This window comes from Saccopteryx leptura, chromosome 9 (assembly GCF_036850995.1).
Source record: "Saccopteryx leptura isolate mSacLep1 chromosome 9, mSacLep1_pri_phased_curated, whole genome shotgun sequence".
Taxonomy (NCBI): domain Eukaryota; kingdom Metazoa; phylum Chordata; class Mammalia; order Chiroptera; family Emballonuridae; genus Saccopteryx; species Saccopteryx leptura.
Window position 1 is genome coordinate 46,500,553 of NC_089511.1, and position 13,621 is coordinate 46,514,173.

Genomic DNA, 13,621 nt, shown 5'->3' on the forward strand with positions numbered 1-13,621 from the left:
TTGAACGTGGTGTCCCCAGTTTGAGTGGGATCATAGACATGATCCCATGATGACTGGCTTTAGCCCAAAGGTCGCTAGCTTGAAGCCCAAGGTTGCTGGCTTGAGCCCAAGGTCGCCTGCTTGAGCAGGGGTCATTGGCTCGGCCTGAGGCCCCCAGTCAAGGCACATAAGAAAAGCAATCAATGAACAACTAAAGTGAAGCAACTATGAGTTGATGCTTCCCATCTCTCTCCCTTCCTCTCTCTCACTCTTGCCAAAAATAAAAATTAAAAATAGAAATTAAAAATAAATTTTAAAATATATGTAAAGAATTTGAAAAGCCATTTCTCCTAAGAAGATGAAAAACTGTCCAGTAAATACATGAAAAGCTACTCAAGATCATTCGTCATTAAGGAAATGCAAATCGCCTGACCAGGCAGTGGCGCAGTGGATAGAGCGTCGGACTGGGATGTGGAGGACCCAGGTTCAAGACCCCGAGGTAGCCAGCTTGAGCACAGGCTCATCTGGTTTAAGCGGGGCTCACCAGCTTGAGCCCAAGGTCGCTGGCTCGAGCAAGGGGTCACTCGGTCTGCTCTAACCCCCCCCAACTAAGGAACCGCAACGAAGAATTGATGTTTCTCATCTGTCTCCCTGCCTGTCTGTCTGTCCCTATCTGTCCCTCTCTCTGACTCTCTGTTTCTGCCACAAAAAAAAAACAAAAAAAAACAGGAAATGCAAATCAAAATCTCAATGAGGTCCTGGCTGGTTTGCTCAGTGGTAGAGCATGGGCCCAGTGTGTGGAAGTCCGGGGTTCGATTCCCAGCCGGGGCACATAGGAGAAGTGCCCATCTGCTTCTCCACCCTTCCCCCTCTCCTTCCTCTCTCTCTCTCTCCTCCTCCCGCAGCCAAGGCTCTGTTAGAACAAAGTTGGCTCAGGCACCAAGGACAGCTCCATGGCCTCCGCCTCAGGAGCTAGAATGGCTCTGGCCGCAACAGAGAGATGCCCCAGATGGGCAGAGCATCGCCCCTGGTGAGCATGCCGGGTGGGTCCCAGTAGAGCGCATGCGGGGGAGTCTGACTGCCTCCCTGCTTCTAACTTCAAAAAAATACAAAAAAAAAAAACACAAAAAACTCAGTGAGATAGCTATTTCATACCTAATAGGATGGCTATAATAAAAAAAAAATTAAAAATCAATGTCAATGAGGATGTGGAGACACTAGAAACCTTGTATATTTTTATGTAAAATAGTGCAACCACTATGGAAAACAATTTTATAATTCCTCAAAAAATTAAACATAGGTTTATTCTATGGCTCAGCAATTCTACTCCTGGGTATATATATACCCCCCAAATTAAAAAGAGTTACTCAAACAAATACTTGTACATGAACGTCCATAGCAGCACTATTTACAAGAGACAAAGGTGGAAACAACCCAGATTGCCATCAATGGATGAATAAACAAAACGCACTCTATTTATACAACGGAATATTATTCAATCATAAAAGAGAACTGATCCATGCTACAACATGGATGAACCCTGAAAACATAATGCTAAATGAAAGAAGCCAGACACAAAGACCACATACTGTATGATTCAATGTGTATGAAATGCCCAGAATAAGTAAATCCATAGAGACAGGAAACATATTACAGGGTGCCAGGCGATTAGAGTGTGTGAGTGGGGGGTGACTGGGAATGACTGCTTACTGGGTATGAGGTCTCGTAGGAGTGATGTAAATGTTTGGAACTAGATAGAGGTGATGGTTACTGTGAATGTACTAAGTGCCACTGAATTGTATTTTTCTTTTTTTTTTTTTGTAACAGAGACAGAGCCAGAGAGAGGAACAGATAGGGACAGACAGGAATGGAGAGAGATGAGAAGCATCGATTCTTTGTTGCAGCACTTTAGTTGTTCATTGATTGCTTTCTCATATGTGCCTTGACCAGGGGGTTGCAGCAGAGCGAGTGACCCCTTGCTCAAGCCAGCAACCTTGGACTCTCAAGCTGGTGGGCCTTGCTCAAACCAGATGAGCCTGTGCTCAAGCTGGCGACCTCAGGGTTTCAAACCTGGGTCCTCTGCGTCCCAGTCTGATGCTCTATCCACTGCGCCACTGCCTGGTCAGGCTCTCACCAGGTTTTGAACCCAAAGTGTTGAGAGGTAGGTTCATCTCACAACAATGCCCTGAAGGAACTGTCCGCAGGTGCACTGTCTCCAGGATGCCCAGCTCTCTGACCTTTCTGCTGTTTAATGCTCTGACTACCCTTTGATTTTTTGAAATTCCTCAGATCCTTCCACGAATTTTATTTTCGATTTAAATTAGCCAGATTAGTTTCTATTGCCAGCAACCAAAGAACTGACTAATGTAGGAGGCTGAGACTGTGGCTTCCTACCAAGTTGGGTGGAGGACTAAATTCAGGGTCCAGGGGACAGGGAAGAATAAAGACTCTATTTTCTGTAGCCCTGGCCCGTTGGCTCAGAGGTAGAGCGTCGGCCTGGCGTGCAGGAGTCCCGGGTTCGATTCCCGGCCAGGGCACATAGGAGAAGCGCCCATCTGCTTCTCCACTCCTCTCCCTCTCCTTCCTCTCTGTCTCTCTCTTCCCCTCCCGCAGCCAAGGCTCCATTGGAGCAAAAGATTGCCCAGGCGCTGGGGATGGCTCCTTGGCCTCTGCCCCAGGCGCTAGAGTGGCTCTGGTCGCGACAGAGCATCGCCCCCTGGTGGGCAGAGCATCGCCCCCTGGTGGGTGTGTCGGGCGGATCCCAGTCGGGCGCATGAGGGAGTCTGTCTGACTGCCTCCCCGTTTCCAGCTTCAGAAAAATACAAAAAAAAACAAACTCTATTTTCTGTTATCTTTTGCAGGTCCCTACCTGCATGTGACTAGGCTCTGACCAATGGGATGCAATTAGAAATTATACACAGCTCCCAAAAAGGAGAGGGCGTGCCTCTCTTCATTCTGTGGTTGGAATGAAGATGTGAAGGCTGGAGCATGTGCATCCATCTTGGATCAGGAAGTGGAGCCATACTTCAGCATAACTCCAAAAGGAGCCGTGGCCTGACCTGTGGTGGCACAGTGGATAAAGCGTCGTCCTGGAAATGCTGAGGTTGCCAGTTCGAAACCCTGGGCTTGCCTGGTCAAGGCACATATGGGAATTGATGCTTCCAGCTCCTCCCCACCTTCTCTCTCTGTCTCCCTCTCTCCCTTTCTCTCTCCTCTCTAAAATGAATAAATAAAATAAAAAAACAAAAAAAAACCCCCAAAAAAACCAAAATGAGCCGTGGTCCGTGATGAATGGAGGTGAGCCACACCAATGCTGCACTGCCTACCTCTGGATGTCTTTCATACGAAACAGAAGCAAATTTCTATTTCACTAAAATGACTGGTATCTAGGGGTTTTCTGCCACAAGCCTCAGAGTCCTGTGAGAATGCTTCTAAGAAGACAGCCCATTTTTTGCTTTCATCCAGTTCTCAGAGGGGACTGTGATCCCCTAATATATAAAGAAACACAGCCAAAATGAATCAAAGCTGAAGGAAGAGTAGATGGTATTTGAGAAGGGCCCCAGGGAGCCTGCTGGGGCAGGAACTTGACCTGGATGTGGTTTATCCATAAGAAATTTTTGGAGTGCACATGACTGTATGTACATGATCCTCAATTAGAAAAGATAGAGAAACATGAAGAAGTACTGATAATAAGGATGATGATGATAGCTAATGTTTTCCTGAGTGCATTCTATGTGCCAGGCATTATTCTAAATCCTATGTATTGACCCACTCAAGCCCGCAATAATTCTCTAACTTAGGAGCTCTGAGGACAGTCCCTTTTCCAGATGAGAACACCAGGCCTGGAGAGGAGAGGTGAGTGGCTTGTCAGACTCCACTCGGCCGGCCAGGGCTGGGGCTGGAATGCCAGAAATAGGAGAGAAGAGTCAGCAGGCTCTGGCGATACTCACCGAGTCCTTGAGTGCCAGGAAACAGTGGCAGATCCAGCGGCGGGTGGTTCCATCACGACAGATATAGGAGAAAGCCTTGTCTAGGTTGCGGTCAGGAGCACAAAAGGAGACCTTCTCAATGGTCTGGTCCACCAGCAGGTCCTGGGAGCGATTAGGGAGGCCAGGAGAGTAATGCAAACTCTTTCATGTATTTATTCAACATTCCCTTGGTCTCTGCTCTATACTGCATCCTGATTAGAGTAGGCACCCAGCAGTCATGCGGATCCTGCTGTGGGCCCTTCTGCCATGGAGCACCCGGTTTAGCACAGAATCAGACCCATCACCAGGAGAGAGCCCAGAGTCACAGCCAGGCTGTAATCAGGGAGGCACAGGCAGAGGTCAAGGGTGGGATGGGGAAGGCCAAGGGTCTTCAGGAGCCAAGAGGAGGTGCCTGATCCAACTTGGGTAGGAGTGGGGGGTGGGGTGGATCCAGGCTAAGCTTCCTGGAGGCAGAAGGCAAGGAACAGTATTTCAAGCTGAAGGAATTCAGTCTGGAAGGTGTTAATATTTTTCAGTATTAACCTAACTCTCATAATGTGCTGGCTGCCTCCTCTGGTAGTCTCTGGGCTGGAGGCAGAGACTTCAAAAGTGAGTGAACAGGTTCCCAGATCCTGGCTGCATGGCACTGCTGTGGGGCTGGGTAGAGGGACAGCAAACTCATGACAGCTAACATTCTTGAGCTGAAGCTTATGCTATACCAGGTGACAAAGGCTCACAGCAACTTTAAGCAAACATAATCAGTCAGGAGGGGCTATGGGAGGAGCTGGGACTTATGGAAGTTCTTGCAGTCTATGTAATCACAAGAACCCTATACAGGAGAACCCTACAGGAAGAACTCTGTGTGTATAATAAAGCTCTATGGTTCTAACTTCCCCTGCCTTTAAGAGCGCAGACTGTGGAGCAGCCACCCCAGCTCCAAGCCCAGCTGACCCACTCACCAGCTGGGTGACCCTGGGTAGGAGATACAACCCTTCTGCACCTCAATTGTATCATCTGTAAAATGGAGATAATAACAGACCTACCATTACCTGAGAAAGTATATCATATAGTTTAAAACTATGCCTATGTTCGCCTGACCAGGTGGTGGCACAGTGGATAAAGTGCCAGACTGGGATGCGGAGGACCCAGGTTCGGTACCCCGGTGTCACCAGCTTGAGTGCGGACTCATCTGGTTTGAGCAAAGCTCACCAGCTTGGACCCAAGGTCGCTGGCTTGAGCAAGGGGTTACTTGGTCTGCTGAAGGCCTGTGGTCAAGGCACATATGAGAAAGCAATCAATGAACAACTAAGGTGTCACAACGAAAAACTGATGATTGATGCTTCTCATCTCTCTCCATTCCTGCCTGTCTGTCCCTATCTGTCCCTCTCTCTGACTTTCTCTGTCTCTGTAAAAAAAAAAAAAAAAAAAAAAAGAAAGCATTAAAAAAAACCCCAAAAAACTATGCCTATATTCTTTTTTCCTTCTACAAATACCCCTGCAGCCTGGCCTGTGATTGCACAGTGGATAGAGCATTGACCTGGAATGCTGAGGGCCTGCCCAGTCAAGGGCCACACAACAAGTAACAGGAAGCAATGAACAACTAAAGTGAAGCAACTATGAGTTGATACTTCTCTTTCCTCCATACCCCTCCTCTCTCTGTAAAATCAATAAATAAAATCTTAAAAAAAATACCCCTCCACCATGACACACAGGCCAAAGTGTACATGAGGCTTGCAATGCCTGCACACAATGGGTTGCAATCCTTTCTTTCTCCCAAATAAATCATTTTTGGTGACAAAAAAGTTAGTTGAGATTATTTTTCAATCAATATAAGCATAGTTTTAAACTATGAGATATACTTTTTCAGGTAATGGTAGGGTCTGTTATTATCCCCATTTTACAGATTCCGCAACTGAGGCGCAGAAGGGTCATATCTCCTACCCAGAGCCACCCAGCTGGTGCGTAGGTGAGCTGGGATTGGAGCTGGGGTGGCTGTTTCACAGTCTGTGCCCTTACCCACTACCTGTGCCAGCTCACAAACAACCACATACTCAATCCTGAATTATGACTGTGAGGTGTGCCAAGATGTTACAGGAGCACAGGCCCCTGAGGGAGAGACATTCTAGAGTGGGAACGCATCCCAGGGCCATTCAAGCAAGGTGAGGAGAGGGGAACTCTGGTGCCCTTGCCCATCCCCATGGGCCTCCTACCTTGGTCTTGTCATCCACCACTCGGAGACCATCGGCTGACACCCACAGGACCGACTTCACGGACTTCCGGCCCATCTTGGGGGAGAGGTGACAATAGAGGGCATTATCAGGGCTGCCTTTCCAGGTCTGACCCAGCCCGCACACGGTGCCAGCTCCTCACTCACCGCCTTCAGCTTCTTCACAGCATCCTCACACACGTGCATCCCCCTGGACTCCTCCACCTCCACGTGGCCTAGGTACTGGGGAGGGAGGAAACAGGAGGACATGAAATAAGCATAGTAGTCAATAATTCTTAGTGTCTCGAGCAGCTGTGATGCATCACACAATGCCCTAAGGACATCATATGTATTAACTCATTTACTCTGCACCTCAACTCTACAAGGTGGCTCCCCCATCCCTTTCCCAGATATACGGAGGAGAAAACTGAAGCCCAGTTTGCTGCAGAGGTTCCCATCCTGCCTCTGTGGCCGGGTTTTACCCTGTCACTGTTGTCCTTCTGAGTACCAGCACCTGCATCTCTGCCCGGCATCCGAGGACTGGCCCAGCAATGACTAATGGGACTTGAGGTACACATGCCCCAGCTCCCTCGCCCTGTAGGCGGGTGGCTCTATTTCCCGGAGCCCCTGTGGCTTTAAGCTCAATTGCCCACAGCTGCAGTTTAATAACATACCATTGATTGGCTGCCTTCCCTTCCTCACTCCCATCAGCATTTCCCACACCTCCCAATGTGGACCCTTCACACTCAAGGTCTGCATCTGCAGTAAGGGACCAAGTTGGGATTTGAACCTGAACTTGCTGTCTTCTTTATAAAAGTGTAGGGTCACATTGTAAAGGGTCACAGAGGGCTTTGCAAATGCTACAGAATTTGTGTGACTTTCCAGTACCCTCTGGGGTGACCAAATGGGGTCAATCCCCAAATGGGGTGACCCAGGAGGGACATCCCCCAAGTAACTGTCCTGGTACAAAAGAACGTTGTGTTGGTTTTTAATCCCACCTCTGAAGGACTCAGGCTGTGGGGTCACGCTTCGGCAGGCTTCACAGTTCTCCGTGGATGCACTGTCTCTGCCACACAGGACGGAACCTCACCCAACCGACCCCCGCGTGTGCACAGCCCCTGCCCACCCCGCTCACTCACCCTGACCGCAAAGCTGCACGTGCCTTTGCGCACCGCATCCTCATCAGCCTGCCACTGGTGCGGGCGTGACGCCTCGGGCACATAGGCTGGCTTCCGCCGCCGCAGGCTCTGCCGTAACTTGTTCATGGTGCCTGCCCTGTCTGGTGACACGAGATCGGGAGTGGGTCAAGGACCGGGGTCTCAAAAGAAACAGACACAGGGCTCAGGGAGCATGGCGTCAGATAACGAGGGAGTAGGGTTACAGGGTTAGGGGTGTACTGGGTCAGAGGGCATGAAATTCATTAAACTTGTATCAACAGCAGTCAGGGGACACAGGGAAATGGGGTGATATAAGGAAAGAGTGTAAGAGTCAGTGAGGGGACAGAAGACATGGAGCTAAGGAACAGGGAGGTCTGGGATAGGGGTCACAGCGTTTAGGGGTCTGGACATTGGGGATGTCACAGCCTAGGATCCATAGTAATGGGAAGTTAAGGCTTTGGAGCAGGGGGTCCCCAAACTTTTTACACAGGGGCCCTCAGACTGTTGGAGGGCCGCCACATACAGTGCTCCTCTCACTGACCACCAATGAAAGAGGTGCCCCTTCCGGAAGTGCAGCGGGGGCCGGATAAATGGCCTCAGGGGGCCACATGTGGCCCACGGGGCCATAGTTTGGGGATGCCTGCGAGGGTACCAGGATTACAGGGCATGAAGTCAAGGGTCACAAGGTCAGGGCTTTAGGGGAATGAGGTGGTCAGAGGGCACAGGAGTTGTGAGTTGCATGCATTTGACACACAGGGCATGGGTCTAATGTGGGGCCAGAGGGTATGGAGAACAGGGGCTTGTCTCTGTGCCTGAGATTTGCCCCTCTAACAATTTTGTCTAGTCTAAGGCAGGGGAATCTGAGGCAGTATCAGTATGCACCTGTGACTGTCAGGGGTAGGGGCAGTGGTGAAGGTGGCCAGCTACCAAGTTTTCATTGTCCCCTCTTCACTGACTGATAAGCCATACTGATAGTCCCAGGATAAGGGTGAGGGGACACCCAGGACAGAGCACCAACAGCAAATGGGGACTGAGTGTGTGTGTGCACAAGCAAGTATGCTGCTGGTGTGTTCCTGAATGGTGTCTGTGAGGTGTCTAGAGCTGAACACGCAACTGCTGTGAGTGTGTGTATTTCTGAAGGCTGTACGGAGGACATGGATCTGAGTGGTTGTTTCTTTGAGTGTGTGTCTGTGCATGCTGTCTGTGAGGGGATCTATGTCCATGAATGTGGTTGTCTGTGAGTGTAGGTCCTTGAGGGTTTTGCTGAAGGGTATCTATGTGTGAGACTGGTTATGAGTGTGTGTCTCTGAGTATAAAGCTGTTGTCTTTGAAACCATGTGTCCCTATGAGGGTGTGGCTATTTTTGCTGATGACTGTTACCATCTATGACAGTGTATAATATGAGAGTTACCAAGAGACCATGTCTATGTCCAATACTGCAGCTATTGTGTTTGTGAGGGTGTATCTGTGTCAGAGCATGTGGATGTTGTAGAGTTGGGTCCGTGAGTGTTCTGAGTCAGTATGCACCCATGCATCTGTGAGGGTGTGAGAGAATGTGAGGTTGTTGTCTTTTAGAGTTGTCTGTGATTGTTATTTGTGAGGATATGACTTTTGAAAAACATGGCTATTGTCTATGAGAGTGCTGGGTATTAGATGTTTATGAGAGAATGGGTCCACAGGTGCTGTCTGTGAAGCAGTGTCTGCTTTAGAAAGTTCAGCTGTTGTCTGTAAAAGTGACGGTGTGTACATGTTGTCTGGATGACTGTGTGCAAGTGCGTCCCTTGAAAATGTGTATCTAAGCGTCAGTATCTTCTTAGTGTCTGTAGTTACCTGTCTGAGGGAGTCTGAGTGTTGTCTGGGGATGTGCCTGCATGTTTGTGTGACCCTGCACTTGTGTGGGGGGGAGGTCAATGTATGTCTGAATGTCCCAGTTTGTGTGACAAAGGCTAGGTATGTGTGTCCGTGCACTGAGTATACAGGGAAGAGGTTTGAGGTGTCCATTCATGAGTGTGATTAGGCCTGTGTGATTGCAAGGACAGTTCTTCTAGTTATGCTAGGCAGACCCACCCATTCACTCAGTCCCTGTCCTGTTCCCAGCTGGTCACTCACCTGGCTCCGTCCTGGAGGTTTCAGGGGGCCCCAGGACCCCGCAGGGAGTTGGGGACAGATGTTGTTCAGGCCTTCTGGGTCCGCCCTGCCCAAGGGACAGAGGAGGTAAGAGGCTGACTTGGAGTGGGCTCAGTCTTCTACCTCACCCCCTCTTTGGACATCAGCCAACACCCTTCCATTTTTGGCTCCCTAATGAGAGCCTGGTTGTCATAGCAACTGTTACAAGGTATATGAGCCACCTGGTTGCAAGGGCCCAGGAACACGTAGGTGTTTTGGGGGTATATATTAGGGGATATCCTGGCCTCAGGAGGTCCTGAGTACCCACAGGGATCGTGTGAGGAGGGAGGGATACACAAACATACAGTCACATGTACACACACAACTACACAACTCATACCTACAGTTGTCCCTAGCACCAGGTCACAGCTCTGTGCATTCAGTTATACACAGACACAACCCTAACTACACACACCAGGTCACACGATACACCTAAACAGTCACAGCCACTACAAATATATGTCTACATGCATACAGAGAATCCCAACCTGCCTAGGCACTGACACAAACACTTGATCACATCAGCTACTGGTATTTGGTCACCCATATTTTCTCAGTCACATGCAAAGAGCTGAGCCCAGGCATACCTACCAGAGTAGCACACATATGGCCACACCCAATGATAGTTATGTTTCTTTAGGTAGTCACCCAAGATACGTCATAGACCCACCCACATAGAATCACACCCCGTCTCACAGACACAATCATAGAGATAAACACTTGCCACATCTAGCTCTGCTGCTGTGTGTTCACATCTGGTCATTGATGCATGCAGACACACACACACATTTGGTCATACACAGCCACACCCAGTTACAGCCACATGTGTTTAATCATCTACAGGCACACAGCTGCACATGGACACTCAACTCCTTTTTTCAGTCACACCAGTAAACCTTTTTGTTCATACACTGTCACTAAGTCACACATACCCAGTTATAGGGACTCACATTTAGTAACACTATCAACTAACCTATATGGACAGTCCTCTACCCCCAATCACACAGAGACACTGATGGCCATGGCCCATGAATGGTCGAGAAACAGGATTGCACACTCAAGACATATATACAACCACCCAGAGACAACTATCCCCAATGATGGCCACACTCAGACATCCGGTTCAGAATCACAGCCATACACATCTCAGAAGTGGTCGTATATGCAAAGTCATACAACACCAGTGTCCATATTACCCAGCCAGATATCAGTCATAATACTGTCACCCAATAGCCTATACTCAGCTGTACCACATCCTAGCATCACAGAGAAATACAGTCTTGCCTGACTTGTGGTGGCGCAGTGGATGCAGTGTCAACCTGGAATGCTAAGGTCACTGGTTCGAAACCCTGGACTTGCCTGGTCAAGGCACATATGGGAAGCAACAACCTATAGTAGTTGCTTCCCACTTTTCCCCCCTCTTTCTCTCTCTCTCTCTCTAAAAAAAAAAAAAATACAGTCTCTTTTTCTCTTCATGCAAACACATAAGTCACACAAACAAGTGGCCACATACAGTCACAGCCCTATGTGGTCAGACACATAATATCTCACACATAGACACATCAGCACACAATTTCCATTTCACACACACAGGCACACAGTCAGATGCATGTTCAGAAATGCAGTGACCCAGACATGGTATTTATAGGTGTGTTTATGCAGAAGACACAGTCCCTGACAGTCACCCTGTCATCAAATCACACACTCAGACACAAGCAGTCTAGTACACACACAGACACACACATACTAAACAGCCACACAGCTACAGATACACTCTCACAGTCTATGACATGGACACAAGTACATATAGTCTCTCAGGGTCATAGATATGCAGATCACATACAAATGTAGAAGACCCAGTCACTTACATGTCCCCCAACACACAAAGTAAGCTGGTGCCACCACACAGAGACACACCTAAATCTTTAGTCAGTGAAATAATCCACCATTAATGGTCAGCCAGAGCTTCAGACCCCAAGTCAAGTATATAACCCAAATCACACATCACAACTATAAATGCACACAGTCACTCAGAATCATCACAGAGCTTGATGTAATTATTATACAACCCTAGTCACACACAAACATGGCTCTAAACACACAACCAGTCATACAAACATACAAGTCACAGTGCCATCACACAAGCCCAGTCACACAGATCCAATGTGATTGACTTCATATACAATGGCAGTCACACAGCCAGAGTTGCAGGGACATTGTATGTCACAGACCCATGTGTGACACAAATATAAAATCAGTCATAGACACAACCACAAATGTTCACAGTCATTGGGAGTTGCCCATGGACAGAGTCATAGACAAAAACTCCACTTAAACACAATCACAACTCCACCCACATCTTCAGTCAGCCACACATGCCCAGCCCCAGACTCAACATATACACTGTCACCTACTCAGTTACAGTTACCAAGGCACATGAACACAGGATCATTAAAGATGGAAACAGACACAACCCCACAGTCACAACCATGCACACACTTAAACATAGCTAAAAAGTACAGGGTTCTTGCACAGTGAGCAGATGTCATACATATATAAACAGCCAGACAAATGCTGGGGTCACTCACAGACACAGTCAGAGACAACCAAAACCAAAACAGAGACACACACACACATACACAGGATTCCTCATACTCACCAGCTGTATTACAGACACAAACACAACCAATCACACAAACACAGGGTCACACTATTAGCCACCTCCCCATGGCTTGCCTCCCCCCTCTTCCACAGGTACCACACACAAAGCCACCATCACCTCAGATGCTGCAGACAGACAAGGCTGCACCGGGTCTCTGGGGAGCCACCCCCACTCCCAGCACCAATCGTGGAGCCTGGGGGGGGGGGGCAGCGCATTATCTAAGGATGGGGCCACTCCCAGACAGCTGGGCAGCCCCAGGGACAAAGGGGATAGCCTAGGAGAACTGTGCCCTGTGACCCTTGACCAAAAGGGGGGGGGTGCTTGCAATCTCCCTAATTTTATTCAGGCTGGGATGGGGTGGAGTCCCAGGCACAGGGATTGTGTTTTGATTAGGGTTGTTCCTGGGACGCTGCCCCAGGATTGGGGGGGATGCTGTGCCCAGGATACCTCTAAGGCCTGGGGAGAGATCGTGCCTGGAATCCCCCCAGGCCTCAGCTTGGTGGGGTAGCTGTGCCAAGGGACCCCATCAAGACCTTTCGTAGAAGGCTGTTCTGCTCAGAGACCCCTCAGTCAGGATGGCGTCTGGTCTGGAATCGTCTCCCGGAGGCCTTGGCTTCATCTAGGGGTTGTGTCCGGGATCCATCCCCAAAACCTTGCCTAGGGAGTTGCACCGAGAATCTGTCCCACTGTTTTTTATTTTCCTGAGTGGGAGTTCTGTGTCTAGGATTCCTATCTCTAGGGCCTTGGTAAAGGAGGGCCTGTGGCGAGACCCCTGTCTTCCAAGCTTTGACTTGGTCGGGGTCTGTTTGTGGCTTCCCCCCCCCCAAGACCACCCTCGCCAGCCTTGGCATCCTCTCTCCATCCGGGCGCAGCAGCCGCCTCCCACCCTCCGCCACATCAGCAGCGGCGCCGCCCCCCACCCGAGCCCCACTCTCCCGCCCTTCTTACGCTAGCCCCGGCGCTGCGGGACATCCAGGGCCCGGGCGCCCCCGCCTCCCGCGGACCCGGATTCCCGAGTGCTGCTGCTGCTGTGGAGGCAACGGCGACAGCTCTGTCCTACGATGGTCGGGGCTGGAGACCTAGGGATGGTGCGGGATGCACGAGCGCGAGGCTGCTCCGCTCCCCGAGATTTCCGTTCCGGGGGCGGGGAAGAGCCCCTCCTGCTTTGCCTTTTCGCCCCGCCCCGATCCCGCCCACTGGCCAGCCGCCTGCTGGATGTAGAGAAACCCCGCCCCAGCCCGGCTTTAGCCCTGTCCCTTTGCCCGCAGACCACGCCCATATGCAAATATAACACCACCCCCTCCGGTGCGGCCACCACCCCGCCACGCCCATTTGCTCGTTCCTGCTTGAGCGTGCTTAGAAACCTCGCTGACACCCCCCCACCCCAGCTCCTTCCAGGCCTGGACTCCCTTCCTCTCCGTGACCCCTGACCTCAGATCTCCAGTTCTGCGTCCAAGTTGCCTGGGGAATCGCTTCGTCCCCC

The 13,621-nt window shown here is 49.9% G+C and overlaps 1 protein-coding gene across 4 annotated transcripts in view; it reads right to left on the minus strand.

Annotated features, from left to right (window-relative positions):
- NUMBL (NUMB like endocytic adaptor protein) overlaps positions 1-13,356 on the minus strand; it is a 40,094-nt gene extending 26,738 nt beyond the window's left edge. For 2 of the 4 annotated variants that reach the window (XM_066350024.1, XM_066350023.1), the window contains exons 1-6: positions 13,087-13,356; positions 9,420-9,504; positions 7,293-7,432; positions 6,322-6,396; positions 6,158-6,232; positions 3,930-4,070 (exon numbers count right to left, since the gene is read on the minus strand). In XM_066350024.1, coding sequence (XP_066206121.1) covers positions 3,930-4,070; positions 6,158-6,232; positions 6,322-6,396; positions 7,293-7,432; positions 9,420-9,504; positions 13,087-13,110 — 540 coding nt within the window. In that variant the 5' untranslated portion in view covers positions 13,111-13,356. Of the gene's footprint in view, positions 1-3,929; positions 4,071-6,157; positions 6,233-6,321; positions 6,397-7,292; positions 7,433-9,419; positions 9,505-11,344; positions 11,429-12,671; positions 12,897-13,086 lie in introns of those variants that run through there. The other 2 variants (XM_066350025.1, XM_066350026.1) reach the window with 2 other exon arrangements.
- Between the last annotated feature and the right edge of the window lie 265 nt (positions 13,357-13,621).